Here is a 21,015-nt window from a genome sequence, read left to right as displayed (position 1 = left end):
TGAGCAATCAAGAGCAGTTCATAGGGTTCAATTAAGAAATCAAAGCAGTTAAAGACCTTTTCTACTAAAAGACTTCATGCGCCAGGTATCATTATCATCCTCTGTTGTCACATGAGGAAACTGAGACTTTGAACAGGTTACTTATCCAGGCTCTAGTTCCACAGCCAAGCTCATCTGTATTATTCTGCCTCCAATACACCAAACTGACAAAGACAAAAATCAGAATATGTAACCAGCTATATCTCTTAGAAGTCATATCATTAAAGGAAAATATCATTTTTGTCAACTTAGCATTGTGGTTTTTTTTTTTAATGAAGGCTGTGATTCAGTATTTAATCACTGTTTCAAACATGCTTTTGAACATCTTTATCATAAACATTTACCTATGCAATAACATAACGCCAGGAAAACAACATATCCCTTGTCTGGATCTTGTGGTATCTTGTGCTCCTACCTGACTCTGGTTAATAGCTGCGTGGTTGCCATGGAATGGAGACTGTCTTTCTTTATCTCGATGATGCCGACTGCTGTGTTTACTTCTCTGCAATTGCTGGCGTAATTTTGCAATCTGAAAAGGGGAAAATAAGTGCGTCAGAGTGTCTTCCACATCACATAAAACATATCCTTGCTTAATAATAACCAATAAAACTCAACCCTATTATATCTTTTGAGTTTTTAAACCATACCACAAATACCTGATTTACTTTTAAAGATTTATATGTATATATACACATATCTATATATGTATAAATGTATGTTTCTTTCAAAGAAAAAATTATGTTCCAACACTGTTCTGCACCTTTAAGCTTCCCAAAAGTATTAAACAAATGAAGCTTTTAGCAATTATACCGTATAGCTTTCACAGTTCAAAAACAATGATAATTATTCTCTGATTTTCCTTATAGTGAGTCACATTTTATTCAGAATTAGATTTATCAAATACCTTACCTTCAACAGCTCCAAAAAAGTAAACAGTATTATTTAAAAATCAATTCCAGCCATGAAATGCATTCAGATACAATCTTTAAATAACAAATATAATTTTGATTAATATCTGATTATTGATTATATTAATATTAATAATATTATTCCTTGACTGAATTTTTCTGTTTTATGCTACATTATATTTAAAACACAAATGTGCTAATTATAGGCACAAAAAAAGTAATCATAACATAGGGCCATAATCAACTTGGTTACACTGGGTTACTAAATATCAAAAATACTTACCATTGTATATAGAAATAATAACAGTGAATTTGTTGTATCACTACAATCTCATACATTTGATATTTAATTATATTAACAGCTATGGAGTCTCATGAAAAAAATAAAAAAACAATCAGGTAAGTTACATGTATATTTCCCTATTCAAATCTTTCTGTTTTCCTGGTGTTATTTCTCAAGTAAACAAAACCACCACCAAAAAAACAAGAAAGAAATTAAAAAACAATGGAACTGACAAATCTCTGCAGCTCACAGCCTCTGGGAACTAGTCAACCAAGGGATCAAATTTTCACACCCACTTCCTTAGAACCATTTTTCTGACCTCCTTAAGCTGATCTGTGCTGCCCCAAGACGCTGAACGTTTGTGAGACCCTTTCTTCTTTTCAGAGTATTCTTCAGCCCATGCACTCTCTGTCTATAATGGGAAAGAGAAGAAAGAGGTTTTAATAAAATAGTTAATCATTTAACAATAGTGAATGCCATATTTGCAACAACATGGATTGACCTTGAGGGCATCATGCTAAATGAAATAAGTCAGACAGACAAACATAAAAAAATACTGTATGATCTCACACATGGAATCTAACAAAAAAGAAAAAAGCCATAGAAAAAGAGATCAGATTTGTGGTTAACAGAGGGGGAACTGGATGAAGGTGGTCAAAATATAGAAACTCCCGGTTACAAGACAAATAAGTACTGAGGATATAATATACAACACAATGGCTATAGTTAACACTTGCTGTATGGTGTATTAGAAAGTTGCTAAGAGAGTGGATCCTAGATGATCTCATCACAAGGAAAAAGGACTTTTTTGGCAGCTCTGAAGTAATGGATGTTTCTATGGTGATCACTTTGCTACACACGTCACGTCATTGTGCTGTACGGCTTTAATTTTACAGTGTTATATGTCAGTTATATCTCAATAAACCTGAAAACATTTTTCCTTTCTAAAAAAAGTATACCATATTTTTCTATTACAAAATACATGCCTATTACAGAAAAATCAGGTATTACAAAATATTTAAAATAACACAACTTACCCATAATTCTTCAGCACAAGTTACCTAACTGCAATACTTTAGCCTATTTTTCATTTCTATTACTAGTAAAAATTACTATTTTTATAAATTATAAGCATCCCATTTACTGAACAAATGCATACGGATAATAGCCAACATTCCTGTGATCTTATTATGTGCTAGGTACTGTGCTTTATGAAAGTAAATGAAAGGTCATCACTGTGCTATCTGATTTAACATACACAAAGTTCTTCAAGGTCTGTAGATAAAGAAGTTGTGACAATGAGAGGTTAGGGAAGTTGCCTGAGGTATCACAGCCAGGAAGTAGTGAAGCCAAAGATATAAACCTAAAATTCCAGAGTTTATCATCTTAATCTCTAAATTATGTCTTTTCTTGGTTTAAATAACTGCAGAGTACAGCTTCAAAAATGTTACATTCTTAGTGGTTACACAAAATCCAGAACTTAAAAACACTGTATCAGGGGAAAAAGTCATTCTCAGCACATGAAAATACTGCTCAGCCTCACCCCATAATAAAAGAAATGCAAGTTAAGGTCACTAAGACTAGGCAATTTGATTACATACACTCTCCTCCATTGCTGGTGTAATGTAAAATTGGTACAGTCTAGTGAAGGTGACATGGCAATTGCTGTCAAAGTTACAAATGTACATACTGTTTGACACAATGACCTTTTGGTACTTTATATCACAGATCTACAGATTTATGCCTCTATGCACAAAATGACATATATTATTCCCTACAGCACCATTTGTGCAAGCAAGAGATTAGAAAAATGTTAATAGAGGACTGGGCTTCCCTGGTGGCTCAGCAGTAAAGATTCTGGCTGTAATACAGGAGATGTTCAAACCCTGGGTTAGGAAGATCCTCTGAACAAGGGAAAGGCCACCCACTCCAGTATTCTTGACTGGGAAATCCCATGAACAGAGGAGCCTGGCAGGCTGCAGTCCATGGGGTTGAAAAAGTCGAACAAGGCTTAGTGACTACTGTTTTTAGTCACCTAGTCTTGTCCGACTCTTTGCAACCCCATGGAATGCAGCACGCCAAGCCTCCCTGTCCCTCACCACCTCCCAGAGTTTGCCCAAGTTCATGTCCATTGCAGCAGTGATGCCATTCAGCCATCTCGTCCTCTGATGCTCTCTTGTCCTTCTGCTATCAATCCTTCCCAGCATCAGGGACTTTAACCACCTTAGCGACTATAATCACCACCATAACCAAACAGAGGATTGGCCAAATAAATTATGGCTTATCTTTACAACAGAATAATACGCAGCTATAAAAATGAATAAGGAAATCTAAAATATACTTATACAAAATAATTTCCATGAGCTACTGTTAAATGAGAAAATCAAGGCTCAGTACAGTATGTACAGCAACTACCTTTATAGATAGGACTGCTAGAAGGAATATATACACATGTAGCGTATACATGGTAGCAAAAGAAACTGGTATCAGTGGCTGCCTCAGGAGAGGATGTCTCTCAAATTCTGTACTATATGAAAAATGCATAGCCTATTCAAAATAATACCTCTTTACATAATATGATGTAAAAAAACTTTTAACACCAGGGGAAGTTTTTCTATATGATGCCTTTAAGTGAAAACAAAATTGCAGAATAATGTATAGAATATGCTATCTTGTGTTTAAGGAAAAAAAAAAAATCACCTTTAGGCAAGGATTATCAATGGACACTAAAACATTAGGTGAAAAGTTACTAAGGAACAGGATAGTCACTGGTGCAGAGACATATTCTACAGTTACTTCCTAATTCAAAAAGGATAAAGTATCTCCTTTACAAATATGTCATTCATAAAATAACATAAAGTAACAATGTTATTAAAACTGAAAGAAAGTATGAGAATGAAAATGAACTGTTCTAAATTAAAAGGAACTAAGAGAAACTAAGTAAAATGCTTGAATCTCCAAATGGATCCTGGTAAAAAAGAAAGAAATCTTGTGTAAATTTAACATGAACTGGATGTGACGTGATATTTTGTAATTATTCATTTTCCTAGGTGAGCTAATGGTACTGTGATTATACAAGAAGATATATGCTGAAAGATTTAGGGATAAAATGTTGTGAAATCTGCAACACGCGTTGAGAAAGTGCAGCAAGTACACACATAAAAGCACAAAGGTTGGTAAAACAAACATGGCTATGTTTAAAACTGCTGAATCTAATGACAGCTAGAATGTCCTTCCCGTTGTTTGTATGTTGAACATTCTCTTAGTAAAAAGTTAAAGAGGGGGAAAGAAAATCTTAAGTCATATCAATTGACATTTTAAATCCATTTTGGACAATTTCATAAAGAACCATTTCTATCAAAAAGTATTAGACCAACAAAGGCAGGAAGAATGACAAGAGTTAGAAAGTCATCATCTGGAACTTCTACAGTAATTGTTGATTTAAGCAAGAATCATCAACAAATGCTAAAAACAATGGGTGAAAGTCTGTTGGGGAATGGGATATTTATAGTCTCAAGTATTTCCCCACAGTCTATGCAGGTACAGTTACAAAGGGTATCCGGCGGGTGAAACAACATTACTGACATTGGGCACTTCTTGATGCACATGCACAAAGAACATAGGTCAACTACAGTATTTCTGTAAAAAATGTTATTACTGAATCATTTAAAAAATGGATAAACCCAGGTTGAGAAGATTCAACAAAATACCACATTGCACCCATAGAAAATATCAATGTCACAAATGACAAAAGCTGAGGAACTGTTCCAAATTAAAGAATTCTAAAGAAATATGACATTTAAACGTTGACTTGTGCTCCTTCACTGGATCCTAGCTTAAGGAAGAAACTGCTACAGAGAACATAACTGGGGAAACAAACCAAAAAACATGTGTCTATGTATCCACATAATAAAGAACAGAATTGCATCAACGCTAAATCTTCTGAATTTGATAATTAAATTTTTAAAGTCTGTGTTCGTATATATTTTCTGAGGTATTTGAGAAGAGTCACAATGTCTGTAAATTACAAAGAGCAAATAATAACATCAGTGATAATAACAATTATATATTAAAGAACACAAAATATGCAAAAATGTTTATTGGTAAATATAGGAGTACCTGGGTGCTCAATCTTAATTCTTGTGATTTTTCTATAAATTTGAGACTTTTCCAAACAAAAAGCTTTTAAAAATTAGACAAATTACTAAAGATATTCAATATAAGTATAAAAATTCAAGGAAAAGCAAAGGAGCAGCATTAAATCTTATAGATTTAAGAACAAAGTAAACGAGTATTAATTAGCAAAACAAATAAAAATAAGCATAAAGAGCAAAAGACAGCGTTGTTAATTTCAGTGATAAGATGTTCAGGCAGGAAAAAATATTCAGCAGAAGTCGTTAATTTTACTTAACCTCCTAATTCAAAAGATAATTGCTTTCTTTGTTCAACTAAGAAGCCAAGCCTTTATTATAAGACACTCAAGAATTAATACAAAGTAAAATTGAGTTTTAATTAAGTATGTTTCAACTTTGTTCAATTTTGCATTGTGTACTGGAAAGCAATATGTATCTTCTAACATTATCAGGTCCTACACTAGGTGTTGGAGTTAGAGAGAAAATACAGTTTTTATGCTCAAAGAGTTTTTTCTAGGAGAGAAAGGATAAACAGCCAATTTGGATACGATGTGATTGAGAGAGTCATTTCCTAGGCAGGTTGATAAGAAGTCTAGGGGTCCCCAAGGAGAGAGGGGTCTGGAATTCTCAAGGAGGAAGAAAGGACAAACTTTTTTCCTTCTCTACATTCCTTAGGATTATATAACAACAATGTATTCTGCCTGAGGACAGTCTCTGGATTAAACCTTATGGCTAATTCTGTCAATTATGGAAGTAGACCTGCTCTTTATAAGGATTATATAACAACAATGTATTCTGCCTGAGGACAGTCTCTGGATTAAACCTTCTGGCTAATTCTGTTATCTTAAAATGTAAATTACGGGAGTAGGTCTGGTGAGGTCTTTACAACATCCAGACATTCTTTGGATTTACTGGAGAGTATATAACTTCATTGCTAACACTAACAAGCAGGTACTCTTTCTACCCCCTTCTGATGCCTATGTCAGAAGCTTTCTCTATCTCCTTTATACTTTAATAAAACTTTATTACACAAAAGCTCTGAGCGATCAAGCCTTCGTCTCTGGCCCCGGATTGAATTCTTCTCCTCCGGAGGCCAAGAATCCCGGCGTTGTGATTCAACAACAACCTTTCATGATGACTGAGGTCCCCTAAGAAAGGCACCTAATCCAAACCTGGAAAGACAGGAAAAGTAGGCAGGCAAGATTCTATGGGATTAGGGGCAGCTGCTGTGAGCATTAGTGTGTAAACTATCCAGGGAAAGCATTACAAACAAAACAAACGACAGGAACACCAGTCAAGTGATAGCTAGAGCTAGATCACAGCAACTCGCTGAAGAGACTTACTGAACTTCCACAGAACAAGGGGCTCCCAACGATTTATAAAACCATATATTCTTACTGGTAAGGCAAAATATCTGAACCCACTGAATCTGAAACTGCAGAGGAAATAGGGTTGCAGAAATATTGAAGGAAATACACTCACACAAATTTAAACATCACATCTGGATGAAGCTAAATCAAGTAGAGACCGTATTCATTTTCCTTTTTTCATTTTATATTGGTGCACAGTTGATTAATAAGGTGCCAGATTCAGGTATACAGCAAAGTGATTCAGTTATACATATATGGGCTTCTATTCTTTTTCAAATTCTGCTGTATAGGACAGGAAATGCTGCTCAATATTCTGTAATAACCTAAATGGGAAAAGAATTTTTACTCATTTTCTATATGACCATGCCCTAATCTCAATAAAGTTACAGATTTAGAATAAATGCAGAGGGCTTCCCTCATAGCTCAATTGGTGAAGAATCTGCCTGCAATTCCGGAGACCTGGGTTCGATTCCTGGGTTGGGAAGATCCCCTGAAGAAGGAAATGGCAACCCACTCCAGTATTCTTGCCTGGAGAATCCCATGGACAGAGGAGCCTGGCAGGCTATAGTCCACGGGGTCGCAATGAGTCGGACACGACTTAGCGACTAAACCACCAAACCACCACCGCAGAACTCTTTGGCTTAAGAGTCCAAATTCCATAAATTAAATTTACTGTGATGTTCTAAACTATAAAAAAGTGAGAGAAAACATGTCCATAAATTACTGCATATATCAGAATTCCTTTGAGAACTGTTTCAAATGCACATTCTTAAGACTCAACCAAAACCTACTGGAGAACATTCAAGGTCAAGCCTGGGGATCTGCATTTTTGATAAGCTTCCCAGATAATGCTAATACATACTAGTTTTAAGAATTTGAGAGCAGAGTAGAATAAACAATATTATGAGAAATGGTTTCAGAGTGAAACACTTCAAGATAAGAACTGTAATAAACCTACCTGTGTGGCCTTGTCCCTCATGCAAGGAGCAGCTTGCCCATGACCATCACGAGGCCAGTGCCCTGCTAGGTACGGAGCAGCGAGTGTATCCAGGGAGGAGGTACGGCGGATGATGCTAGAGGGGCTGGAGGAAGGTGGTCTCGTTTTGTCCCCTAGATTTAAGACAGATACATTTATTTAAAAAATAGCTTAGGAAGGAAACAAAGCAGAAACTAGGTAGAGTTTCTCTAACTTAAATATAAAATGTGAGTGACAAAGAGGAATAAGCTATTGAGTCACACAAACTTGGATGGCTCTCACATTAAGGGATTCCTGGTGGCTGAGAAGATAAAGAGTCTGCCTGCAATGCGGGAGACTCAGATTCAATCCCTGGGTCGAGAAAATCCCTTGGAGAAGGAAATGGCAACCCACTCCAGTATTCCTGCCTGGAAAATCCTGTGGACAGAAGAGCCTGGCAGGCTACAGTCCACAGGGTCGCAAAGAGTTAGTTGATCATGACTGAAGCAACTTCATTTCATTTCCAGACATATTAAGTAAAAACAGTCACTCTGAAATGGCTACTTATGACTTCATTTGTACATTTTTGACATGACAAAATGTTAGAAATGGAAGAAAGATTAATGGTTGCCAGGGATCCACTAGCAGATAGGAAGAGGGAAAGTGAAGTACAGGAGAGGAGCAGATGTTACAAAAGGGCAATATGCAGGACCCTTTGGTGACAGGAAACTATTCAGCATCTTGACTGTAGTGGGGATGTACAAACATAAAAAGAAGACTAAGCAGTAGAGAATTTAAAACACATACACACAAGTACAAGTAAAAACGGAAGAAATCTGAGTAAGAACAGTGGTTTGTACAACGTCAAAATCCTACGTAATCCTACAAAAATGTTATCACTGGGGAAAATAGGCTAAACGTACAAAAGATCTCTGTATTTCTTACAACTACAATTAATCTCTACAAAAAAACAGAAAATAAGACAAATGTATCAATATTACCCATGAGAGGATTTACGAGCTTAATGTGTCCTAAGAGACAAAAAGGCATAATAAGAAAGGCCACCATCCTTATCTACCCATTTTTAAAATGCTCACCTTGGGTTTAAGATTAAGTAGGTGTAATAGGTAAATATCACTTGTTATTACACCACCTATACTCACTCAAAAGGAAATAAGGCAGCTAAGATAAAGTTACAGGTAAAATTTCACTTTAATCAGCTCTGTCAGGCACATGTCTTACTGAGTTTTGTTATAATAAATAGACTTCAAGAAACCAAACTAACCAGCCTATAGGAGCTATACTTGAAGACATATATGCAAATATATTTTCCATTTCAAGATACAGGATATGTATTTAGATATACGCCAAAAATAAAAACTATAAAAAAAAAAGAAAAGAAACTAGAGGTAATGGGAAGTTAGAGCAATACAGAAAAAATACTCTATTTCCTTTTTTTTTCTTTTTTGAAGGGGGAAAGTAATAGGCTTAGCTAATTATATTACAAAAATTTTTAAATTAAAGGATTTAAAAATATGAAACATGAACATAGGCATGAGTAGATTATATTATAATGCTACCATTCTAGCTCTCTCTATATAACAAATACCTTGTTTTTCTTAAGGCCATATATGAAAACATTTTAGGATGCCTCTCTTCTAATCATATCACATTATTTCTTGACAAGGGTCTTATATAGTTACAAGTATAAAAGTTCAGTTGTTGGTTATGTGACCCAAATAATAAGAGATTCAATTCCAACAAGATAATAGTTTTATCAGCTGTGTTGCTGATAATCATAAAAGTTGCTTCACAAGATATGCCTCAGATACATAATTTGTTTTCAAAATGGCACAATTATTTCACTAAAACAATGCCTAAATGTTGCAAATGCTAACCATATCTCTGCAGTGTCTTCCTTTTATAGTTAAACACAAAATAAATACAGTACATATCCATAAGTTCAAGGAAGCATATACTCACCTATAACAAGTGAAAAGCAATAAATATACATGTACATGATTTTTCCTTTAACTAAAAAATGAATCTCTACCGAGATGGTCACAAAACTATTGTTCTTGGCCACAAAAAAGGGACACAGACTATGTAAACTGGAGTATATTCATTAAAATCCAATTGTTAAAAGCTGTCTGGCACTTCTCTTCCTTAACTACAACATTGCTTCCATCACTGTTCAGTGTATTAATCAAATAGGTCTGATTTCATCAAGATTTTATATTATCCAAGCACTGACTTTTCAACTAGACTTTCTAAGACTGATTTTCCATAACACAAGGGAGAATAGAAAAATTATACATGGTCACACATAAAAACACTAAACATTTTCTTTTGAACTCCCTTCATGTAAACATTTACTAAGGGTCTGGAAGCCAGTGCTAAGCCCTAGAAATTAAAAAGACTAAGTTACAGCCTGCCATAAAGAACACCGAGTCTACATCTAGCTTGTCATTATTCTATTTCAATCCAAGTTCCCCAAATTGACAAGATTTGGTGCCTAATTATGAGGAAGTTTAAGGGAAGGGAGGAAGACTTAAGAGTCAAAGATGACTCAAAGAATTCCCGTCTATGTGAACAAAGGCTGTATTTACATGGAATTCCAGAGAAGAAACTGTCAGCTGACAGCTGACAAGACCCTTCATGATCTCCTTTTTCTTGCCTGCACTGCCTCTAATCCCAACCACGCTGAAGGCCTTACAGTTCCCAGCATGTGCCATGCCCTGTCTGCCTCTAAGAGTTTGTCTCTACCTACATTACCCTCATATCCCTTTCCTGGGTTTGGCTAATTTACGTTTAATCTTTGAAACTTCAGATGTCTGAACTGAAATTCAAAATTCAGTTCAAATGTTTCCTCTGAAAATAAATCTTCCTTGAATACTCACCCAAACCCAAAAAAACGATACATCAGCATCTAGGTCAAAAGCCCTCCTGTGTGCTGCCTTAGCATGGTTCACTGAAATGGTCTCCTGACTGTCCCTGTGCTCTAGGAGAGTGAGATTTTGGAGGGCAGGAATTTTACTTTCCTCAACCCAATGATTTAAACAATACCTGACATATATGCAGAAAAGAGAATGGTTTCTAATATTTCTATTGTTTATCAACAAGGGCAGGTGTGTGCAATAAATTCAGATACTTTGTTAATCCAAAGTAAATCAACAAAAACTAATACTGCACAGTATCACTTGCATGTACAATCTTTTTTAAAAAGTCAAACTCATGGAAACAGATAGTAGGAAAAGTGATGGCCAGGGGTATGGGAGAAACAGGGAAAGGCTGATGAAAGAGTATAAATTTTCAGCTATAAATGAATAAATAAGGTCTGAGGTGGTAATACAATTGTTAACACTATATTGTATTAGTGAAATTCACTGCAAGAGTAGAACTTAACGTTCTCTCGCATAAATGAAAAAAAGATAAATATGTGAAGTGATGGATGCTTTAATGAACCAAATGAGAGGAATCTTTTCACAATGTATACATTTATTACATCATTATGAGCTATGCTTTATATATCTAACAATCTTCTTCGTTAAGTATAAACAAAGCTGAGAAAAAGTAAATCAAAGCAATAAAAACAAGGGTTCAAACTTGACTCTGTTCTTTAAAAATTAAGTCTTAAAGCACTTACAGCAGGGTGTGGCAATGAAAATTTCAGTAAATGCCCTGGGGTCTGGAGTTCAGAACTCCGCAACTATAGGCACCAGTTCTTGGGTAATTTCAATGGCAGCAGTAGAGCATCCCAAACCATGGCCCTCAGATTTCACATTAGAAAGTTTCTACAGACACTGTTAGAGTTAGGTATTTCTAGAATTTATCAGGTATTGGCTTAAAAGCTGTATTTTTTGTTATCCACAAAGTCAATTAACAAGCAGAAGGGATAAATTAGACATATTTATTTGTTCAGAAAGGGGAAAAATACTCTTCTTTCTTCAGGCATAAAAATGATAAAGATTAAATATAAAGAAACCAAACAGTACTAAAACAAAACAAAACAAAAAACCCCACAAAATCCCAAAAGGCCACCACTCAGAGAATCATTTTAATCAGTATTTATTTCCAGAAATCTGTCTACATTTACACACATGTACAATTTTATATAAATGAGGTCCCATTAGGCACGCTATTACTTATTGTTGAGAAAGAAAAAGGGCATGTCAAGGACCTATTTCCACTGTAATAAATACGAATCTATATCACCATTTTTTAAAGTTTATTTTTAATTGACGGATAATTGATTTACAATATTGTGTTGGTTTCTGCCACACATCAACATGAATCAGCCATAGGTATACATGTCCCCTCCTTCTTTCATCACCATTTTTAATATTAACAGCTGTACAGTATCCAATTGATTGGATACATCATAACTTAATCTTATAGTGATGGACATTTTCAGCAGCAGATATATATCATTTTATGCTTACTTATCTCTTTATGAAAAATTTCTAGACATCAAATTTTGTATCTCCAAGGGTAAACACGTATTAAAATTTTAAATATTGCCAAATTACCTGCCACCAGAAAGAATTTTGCCCTTATAAGAATACTCATTTACCACATCCTTAAGTATATTCATTAATTTTCCTCAATTTTCCCAAAGATTAAAAATATCATTTTATTTGCATTTCAATTGTTGAGTTCTAAAAATTGTAATTTTACTGCTAATTTATATTTCTTATATATTACTAGTACTGTAAGTATTTTAATTTTCTTCTGATGAAGAATGCTTTTGTGTTTTTTTCTGGCTGTGCTGTGTGGCTTGCAGGAGAAATCTTAGTTCTCTGATCGGGGATTGAACACAGGCCCTAGGCAGTGAAAGCAGAGTCCCAACCATGGGACCATCAGGAAATCCTCAAGAAATAGTTAAATCAAAAGAAATTCCTTCAATCTCATTTTACCTTCCTCTTCTTTTATTAAATTCTAGTAAAGTTACATGTAGTTAATTTTATCTTAAATAGTACACGTGTGCTCGCTTAGTTATGTCCAACTCTTTGCGACTCCATGGACTGTATCCTGTCAGGCTCCTCTGTCCGTGGGATTTTCCAGGCAAGAATACTGAAGTGGGTTGCCATCTCCTACTCCATAAATAGTACACATAGTATGATTAAATGCCTATAACAGTGTATGTCTACTCATCCACTGTCTAAGCTTCCACCTCCTACACACACACAGACATCCACATACTTAAAATGTCTCTGGAAAGAAACACAAAAAATTGATGACAATGGCTGACTCCACAAAGGGGAACTGCATGGTGGGCAGACAAGAGAGGTGCAAGGGAGTTATTTCACTGTACTTCTAATTATACATTTTAAAATTTACATGTGAACTTACTACCTGTATTTTAAAAAATTCATAAACTTTGATTCAACGACTCTCTATCTAGGCATGTAAATAGAATAATCAAATGTAGAAAAGGGGAACTTTCCTGGTGGTCCAATGGTTGAGCTTCTACTTTCCAGTACGGGGGATGTGGGTTCGATTCCTGGTCAGGGAGCTCAGATCCCACCCAGCTCAGTGCAACTAAGCCTGTGTGCTGCAACTACTGAGCACAAGCACCTCAACTAGGCAGTCTGTGGGCCACAAACTCTGGGGCCCACACGCTCTGGAGCCCTCGCACCACAACTCAAGAGAAGACCACACACCACAACGAAGATCCTGCATACTGCAAGTAAGACTCGATGCAGCCAATAAATTAAGTATTTTTTTAATGTGGAAAGGGTTTTAAATTCAAAGGCATTCATAACATTTCCAATAGTAAAAACCATAAAAAATATAGCCAATATTAGAGGTTAAGGAAACTGATGGAAAATATAACGGAATAGTAAAATTATTAAAAATTATGTTTTAAAATGATAAACATGAGAACTTTATTATAATCTGTTAAGGGAAATTTAGGGGAAAAGTATGTGCTTCCATAATTTATTTCTACTTCATACTTTCTTCAGTTACTCCAGGTTTCAGTTAATTTTTTTATTAAGTTTTCAATGAAACATAAACAGATAACATCAAGAACTGATGCAGGCACAGCAGTACCAAATTAATGATTAACCCTAATAAGAACTAAATAATCAAATTAACCAAACTGGTTTCCTATAGACATGGTATCAAAAAAAAGTCTATTCTAGAAATTTAAAAATCTAATTTACAATAGCCAGGGCATGGACACAACCTAAATATTCATGAGCAGAGGAATGGATAAAGAAGGTGTGGTGCATAACCTATATTCAGCCATAAAGTAGAATGAAATAATACCATTTGCAGCAATATGGATGATCCTAGAGATTATTATGCCAAGTGAAGTCAGAAAGAGAAAGACAAATACCATAAGGTATCACTTATATACGAAATCTAAAATATGACACAAATGAGCTCATTTACAAAACAGAAACAGATCCACAGACACAGAAAAAAACCTTTCGGTTATCAAAGGGGAGAAGGGTTAAGGGACAGGTAAACTGGGAGACTGGGATTGAAACAAAGTCCTACTGTATATTCACTAACCTACAATAAGCCATAATGGGAAAGAATATGAAAAGAATATATATACACACATACAGAGATGTATGTATAACTGACTCACTTTGCTGTACACCAGAAACTAATACAACATTGTAAATTAACTATTACTTCCATTAAGAAAACACACACCAAAAAAAAAAGAGAGAAGAGTGATAAGTCCACAGTGTTAAGAGGTCACAGGGCACCTCACACATTTTGCTATAAGCAGCCAGAAGAAACTGCTTGGCACCTTCACACTGCTTAGAAATCTCCTTAGCTAGATCGTCCTGTTTATTAGGCATAGTCCCTACTTTCCATGCTACTAACGTCAAGAGTGTTGCTAAATTTTCTGCCTCAACATAACAAGGATGCCCCATTCTCCAGTCTCAACAACATCTTTCTCATCTCCTTCTGAGCTCTCAACTACAACTTCCTCATAGTCCAAATTTAAATTTCTCCATCATCATTTGCATCTTTCCTTTCCCCACCTATAAGAGGTCATACCTATAAGGACCAAGGTCCTAGTGATCACAAATGAGGATACTCAAAGGGAAAGGAAATGCTGAAAGAGCAGAGGTTTTGTGGAAAAGCTGCCACTTGATGCAAGTCTTAAAAATGGAATTTGACAGTGATGAAACAACTAAAGGGCATGCCCGAAGAACATACGTAATCCTGAAATATAGCTCTAGGACGTAAATGTACCTTATAATGGCTGAAACAAAAGGACCGTGCTCACAACATGACTGCAAACAAAGAAGGTCTTGAATACTGTGCCAAGTATTTTATCCCAAAGGCAATAAGGGAAATGACACAATCAAATTTGCATTTTAGAAGAAATTTTTTGACAGCAGTATGGATGTAAAAGAAACTGAGTCAGGAAGATTTATTAAGTGGCTATTGCAATAATCCAAGTAAGGAAGGCAACCAGAATCAAGAAACATGAAATATTTCAGAGCAACTCAAAAGGTCAGCAGTAGTGGGTGCTCATAGGGGTGTGTACATGTGCTGTGTTCATGTTGAAGGGACGGGGACCAGAAGTGCCACAGAACCGACAGAATATGGAGTTTGCAACTACACATATTCTGTTCAAACCCAACTCCATCTGTTGTACTGCCGACTGGTTAAACTCCTTTACTGTTCTAAATCTCTCTTAGTGCTTCTGTAAAATAAACTGGGTTGTTGTGAGGATTAAATGAGAATATTTCTGTACAGAGCGCAAATCTAGTAAATAGCATCTAGCATGATGATGATTTCCCCAAGTTGCAGGCTTAGGCAACTTGTCTATAATTCAGTTTCAAACTCTGGGTTTGATATAGTTGTAGGATATTAAATTGAGACCTAAGTCAGTTTTACACATTAGTGAGTTTGTCTAGAGCTGTGTCAGAAGGAGAAACTTAGAAGTAATCTGTCTATACAGGGTAAAGCCACTGGTGCATACACAACGGATGAAGCGTAAGAGAAGCGGGGGTACTGAATGGAATCTTGGGAAACAAGAACATTTCAGGGTCCTGCAAAGAGAAGTTTGGGGGAAAGGCTGTCTCTGGATTGCTGTGAGGATCAAACAGAAAAAAATACATAAAATACCTGGCATGTAGAGAACACTGTACTCCCTCCCTTTCAAGAGATATGTCAATAAAGTCAACAGGCAGAAGTCATACTGTACAGTCTGAGGCATTAATAGGATCTGAGAAGTTAGACATGACCCTTTAAAGAAGGTTCCCTATAAAGGAGTATAAAGTAAAACCTTTAAGAAATGGAGAAGGGGAGAATATATAAAAAAGAATATATAAATGTATAACTGAATCACTTTGCTTTACAGCAGAAATTGATAAAATATTGTAAAGCAACTACATTTCAATAAAATTTTTAAAAAGAAATGGAGAAGAAGGAATAACTGGCCTTTAACTCATCACTCTAAAGCAGGCGCTAGCAAATTTTCTACACTAAATTCAAGTCTAAACAAACAGTTAAGAGGAAATACTGAACAGTGAAGCAAGGACTTAGCCCTTGAGCATTCTCGGCATCAGCCAGCTGTAACCAAAGTTCATGCTATCTTAGTTCACAGCATGCCACAGCTCCTTTCTGGGCTTCCACTGCAGTCTTACACTTCTCTTGCAAACAATTCTTTTAAAAAACTAAAATAAACAGATCCTTTTGCAACCAATAAAAACTTGTTAATACGAGTCTTCAAAGAGCAACAATAAATAAAATACAAAAAACAAAAAGGAATTTAAATTTCCTATTTCAAGAGGTACTTGGAATTTTAATACCAATCAGTACATGAGTCATGTTGCACTTGTTAACATCTACACCACTAGCTTCAATTCTCTATCCCTTAAGAAATACATTTTAGAATTGCCTGCCATGTATGTCTAAAGAAGTAAGCTACAAAGCAATTTTAAACCTACCACGTCTATTCATCTCCTGAGTGGCCTACCTTCCACGGCTTTCATTCAATAAACATTTATTGCGTACCTATTACAGATACAGGAATGAACAAGAGAAAAGATGCCTGCCGTTGCAAAACCTGTATTCTAATAGAGGAAGTTGTTCATAAAACCAATATGGTAGGTGCTAATAACAGGGAGAAAGCAGGGCAAAGCAGCAGAGGAGCGAGCTATGTGAGGTTGCCATTTTATACAGAACTTAGGAAGGCCTTTGAACAGACACAGGAGAGAGGAAAGAGTATATGAGGGGTGGCCCAGCTGGAGAGAAGAGCAGCTTGGGAAAAAGCTCTGCGGGAGAAGCACTATTGGGCTTCCAAAATCACTCTACCTTTTCCCCTCCTGTAAACTCTCCCAAACAAAAACTGTCAGATTCACCAAGACAATACTTCCTTATCATTCCTTCCTTTCCATATCCATCAGTGTTAGTCACTCAGTTGTGTCCAACTCTTTGTGACCCCATGGACTGTAGCCCACCAGGTTCCTCTGTCCAAGGGATTTCCCAGGCAAGAATACTGGAGTGGATTGCCATCTCCTTCTCCAGGAGATCTTCCCAACCCAGGGATCAAACCTGGGTCTCTGGCATTACAGGAAGACTCTTTCCATCTGTCCTAATTTCAGGTTTCATCACTTCGTGCTTTGACAATTACATCAATCAGCTTTGGCTTCTCCTCCCACCATCCCATCCTACACTCTGCTACCATTTGTTCATGTAGAATAAATTAGCCACTGAAACAATCCTTTTGAAAAGTGGTGCCAAACTTTAAAGGGGAAACTAAGAAATTCTGCTGTTAATTCTTTGCCGGGTGCCAAATTAATGACAAAGCAAGAATCTTCAGTTTTGTGAATAGTAAATAACTGCTCTTTATTTTTACCATTTGTGATTTAACCATCAATAAAGGAAATGGTAATTATTGTGTATGTGCAAAATATGAATACTATTAAGGAAGAAGAAATGTGACTTAAGGGTCTTGCAGACCACCATTAACATTCATGAAATCTTGACAGCTGAGTGAAAATTCTTCATTGCCAAATGGGTCAGAGACAGTGCCTTCCTTCAAATTAGGCTGGAGCCCTGTAACTGGTTCTGGCCACACACTATGTGACTGAAGTGACATGTCCCCTCTCCATGCTTTCTCCTGTCCACTTGGTGGACAAGGAGTACTCTGGGACAGTAGAATTTCAGCTTGGAGCTCTGAGTCATTGTTTGGAGGAAAGCAATTCCAGAAAGCCACCGAACCTACACTGGCCACAATAAACCTTTGTTGAGCCCCTGAAATTTCTGCAGTATATTTCGCCCGACAGTGTCAACAATAATAATGTAGAGAAAATGAGCTGAACTGGGGTGGGTGGTCAGGACAGGTACTTATGTTGTTCTAGCACTACATTAGAATTTTGGTGAAAAATCAAAGGAATAACCCACCTACTTGAGGATATACCATATCTTTCACCATTTATAGCTGAAACTATTAAGTTCAGTTCAGTCGCTCAGTCATGTCTGACTCTTTTCGACCCCATGAATCACAGCATGTCAGGCCTCCCTGTCCATCACCAACTCCTGGAGTTCACTCAAACTCATGTCCATTGAGCCAGTGATGCCATCCAGCCATCTCATCCTCTGTCGTCCCCTTCTCCTCCTGCCCCCAATCCCTCCCAGCATCAGGGTATTTTCCAATGAGTCAATTCTTCGCATAAGTTGGCCCAAGTATTGGAGTTTCTGCTTCAGCATCAGTCCTTCCAATGAATACCCAGAACTGATTTCCTTTAGGATGGACTGGTTGGATCTCTTTGCAGTCCGAGGGACTCTCAAGAGTCTTCTCCAATACCACAGTTCAAAAGCATCAATTCTTCGGCGCTCAGCTTTCTTCACAGTCCAATTCTCACATCCATACATGAACACAGGAAAAACCATAGCCTTGACTAGACAGACCTTTGTTGGCAAAGTAATATCTCTGCTTTTCAATATTCTATCTAGGCTAGTCATAACTTTCCTTCCAAGGAGTCAGCGCCTTTTAATTTCATGGCTGCAATCACCATCTGCAGTGATTTTGGAGCTTCAAAATATAAAGTCTGACACTGTTTCCCCATCTATTTCCCTTGAAGTGATGGGACCAGATGCCATGATCTTCGTTTTCTGAATGTTGAGCTTTAAGCCAACTTTTGACTCTCCTCTTTCACTTTCATCAAGAGCCTCTCTAGTTCCTCTTCACTTTCTGCCATAAGGGTGGTGTCATCTGCATATCTGAGGTTATTGATATTTCTCCCAGCAATCTTGATTCCAGCTTCTGTTTCCTCCAGCCCAGTGTTTCCCATGATGTACTCTGCATAGAAGTTAAATAAGCAGGATGACAATATACAGTCTTGATGTTCTCTTCTCCGATCTGGAACCAGTCTGTTGTTCCATGTCCAGTTCTAACTGTTGCTTCCTGACCTGCATACAGGTTTCTCAAGAGGCAGGTCAGGTGGTCTGGTATTCCCATCTCTTTCAGAATTTTCCACAGTTTATTGTGATCCACACAGTCAAAGGCTTTGGCATAGTCAATAAAGCAGAAATAAATGTTTTTCTGGAACTCTCTTGCTTTTTCGACAATCCAGCAGATGTTGGCAATTTGATCTCTGGTTCCTCTGCCTTTTCTAAAACCAGCTTAAACATCAGGAAGTTCACGGTTCACATATTGCTGAAGCCTGGCTTGGAGAATTTTGAGAATTACTTTACTAGCATGTGAGATGAGTGCAATTGCGCGGTAGTTTGAGCATTCTTTGGCATTGCCTTTCTTTGGGACTGGAATGAAAACTGACCTTTTCCAATCCTGTGGCCACTGCTGAGTTTTCCAAATGTGCTGGCATATTGAGTGCAGCACTTTCACAGCACCATCTTTCAGGATTTGAAATAGCTCCACTGGAATTCCATCACCTCCACTAGCTTTGTTCATAGTGATGCTTTCCAAGGCCCACTTGACTTCACATTCCAGGATGTCTGGCTCTAGATGAGTGATCACACCATCGTGATCATCTTGGTCGTGAAGCTCTTTTATGCACAGTTCTTCTGTGTATTCTTGCCACCTCTTTTTAATATCTTCTGCTTCTGTTAGGTCCAAACCATTTCTTCCAACAACACAAGAAAAGACTCTACACATGGACAGCACCAGATGGTCAACACGGAAATTATATTGATTATATTCTTTGCAGCCAAAGATGGAGAAGCTCTATATAGTCAGCAAAAACAAGACCGGGAGCTGACTGTGGCTCAGATCATGAACTCTTATTACCAAATTCAGACTTAAATTGAAGAAAGTGGGGGAAACTACTAGACCATTCAGGTATCAGTTCAGTTCAGTTCAGTCGCTCAGTCGTGTCTGACTCTTTGCGACCCCATGAATCGCAGCCAGGCCGGCCTCCCTGTCCATCACCATCTCCCGGAATTCACTCAGACTCACGTCCATGGAGTCAGTGATGCCATCCAGCCATCTCATCCTCTGTCGTCCCCTTCTTCTCCTACCCCCAATCCCTCCCAGCATCAGAGTCTTTTCCAATGAGTCAACTCTTCGCATGAGGTGGCCAGAGTACTGGAGTTTCAGCTTTAGCATCATTCCTTCCAAAGAAATCCCAGGGCTGATCTCCTTCAGTATGGACTAGTTGGATCTCCTTGCAGTCCAAGGGACTCTCAAGAGTCTTCTCCAACACCACAGTTCAAACACATCAATTCTTCGGCGCTCAGCCTTCTTCACAATCCAACTCTCACATCCATACATGACTACTAGAGAAACCATAGCCTTGACTAGAAGGACCTTAGTCGGCAAAGTAATATCTCTGCTTTTGAATATGGCCTAAATCAAATCCCTTATGATTATACAGTGGAAGTGAGAAATAGATTTAAGGGACTAGATCTGCTAGACAGAGTGCCTGATGAATTATGGCGGAGGTTCGTGACACTGTACAGGAGACAGGGATCAAGACCATCCCCATGGAAAAGAAATGCAAAAAAGCAAAATGGCTGTCTGAGGAGGCCTTACAAATAGGTGTGAAAAGAAGAGAAGCGAAAAGCAAAGGAGAAAAGGAAAGATACAAGCATCTGAATGCAGAGTTCCAAAGAATAGCAAGGAGAGATAAGAAAGCCTTCCTCAGCAATCAATGCAAAGTAATAGAGGAAAACAACACCAAGAAAATTAGAGATACCAAGGGAACATTTCATGCAAAGATGGGCTTGATAAAGGACAGAAACTATCAAAGCCCTACCCATATCCATTCACAGCCACTATGGAGAACACCTGCAGTTTCTATGGATAGTTCTCTGAACAATTCTCAAGCATCTGTCCCTCTGTGCCTCAGAGCTTTCTCTAAACTGAAGGAAAACACTCAACAGG

At 37.2% G+C, this 21,015-nt stretch overlaps 1 protein-coding gene across 2 annotated transcripts in view; it reads right to left on the bottom strand.

Moving 5' to 3' along the window:
* The window catches only part of FAM117B (family with sequence similarity 117 member B), an 80,904-nt gene that overhangs the window by 33,522 nt on the left and 26,367 nt on the right, over nucleotides 1–21,015 (bottom strand). For both annotated transcript variants that reach the window (XM_069578047.1, XM_069578046.1), the window contains exons 2-4: nucleotides 7,692–7,843; nucleotides 1,550–1,642; nucleotides 455–568 (exon numbers count right to left, since the gene is read on the bottom strand). In XM_069578047.1, coding sequence (XP_069434148.1) covers nucleotides 455–568; nucleotides 1,550–1,642; nucleotides 7,692–7,843 — 359 coding nt within the window. The remainder of the gene's footprint in view (nucleotides 1–454; nucleotides 569–1,549; nucleotides 1,643–7,691; nucleotides 7,844–21,015) is intronic.

The sequence above is a fragment of the Ovis canadensis genome, chromosome 2 (assembly GCF_042477335.2).
Source record: "Ovis canadensis isolate MfBH-ARS-UI-01 breed Bighorn chromosome 2, ARS-UI_OviCan_v2, whole genome shotgun sequence".
In the NCBI taxonomy this organism is placed as follows: Eukaryota; Metazoa; Chordata; class Mammalia; order Artiodactyla; family Bovidae; genus Ovis; species Ovis canadensis.
This window is presented reverse-complemented; position numbering and strand designations above follow the sequence as displayed.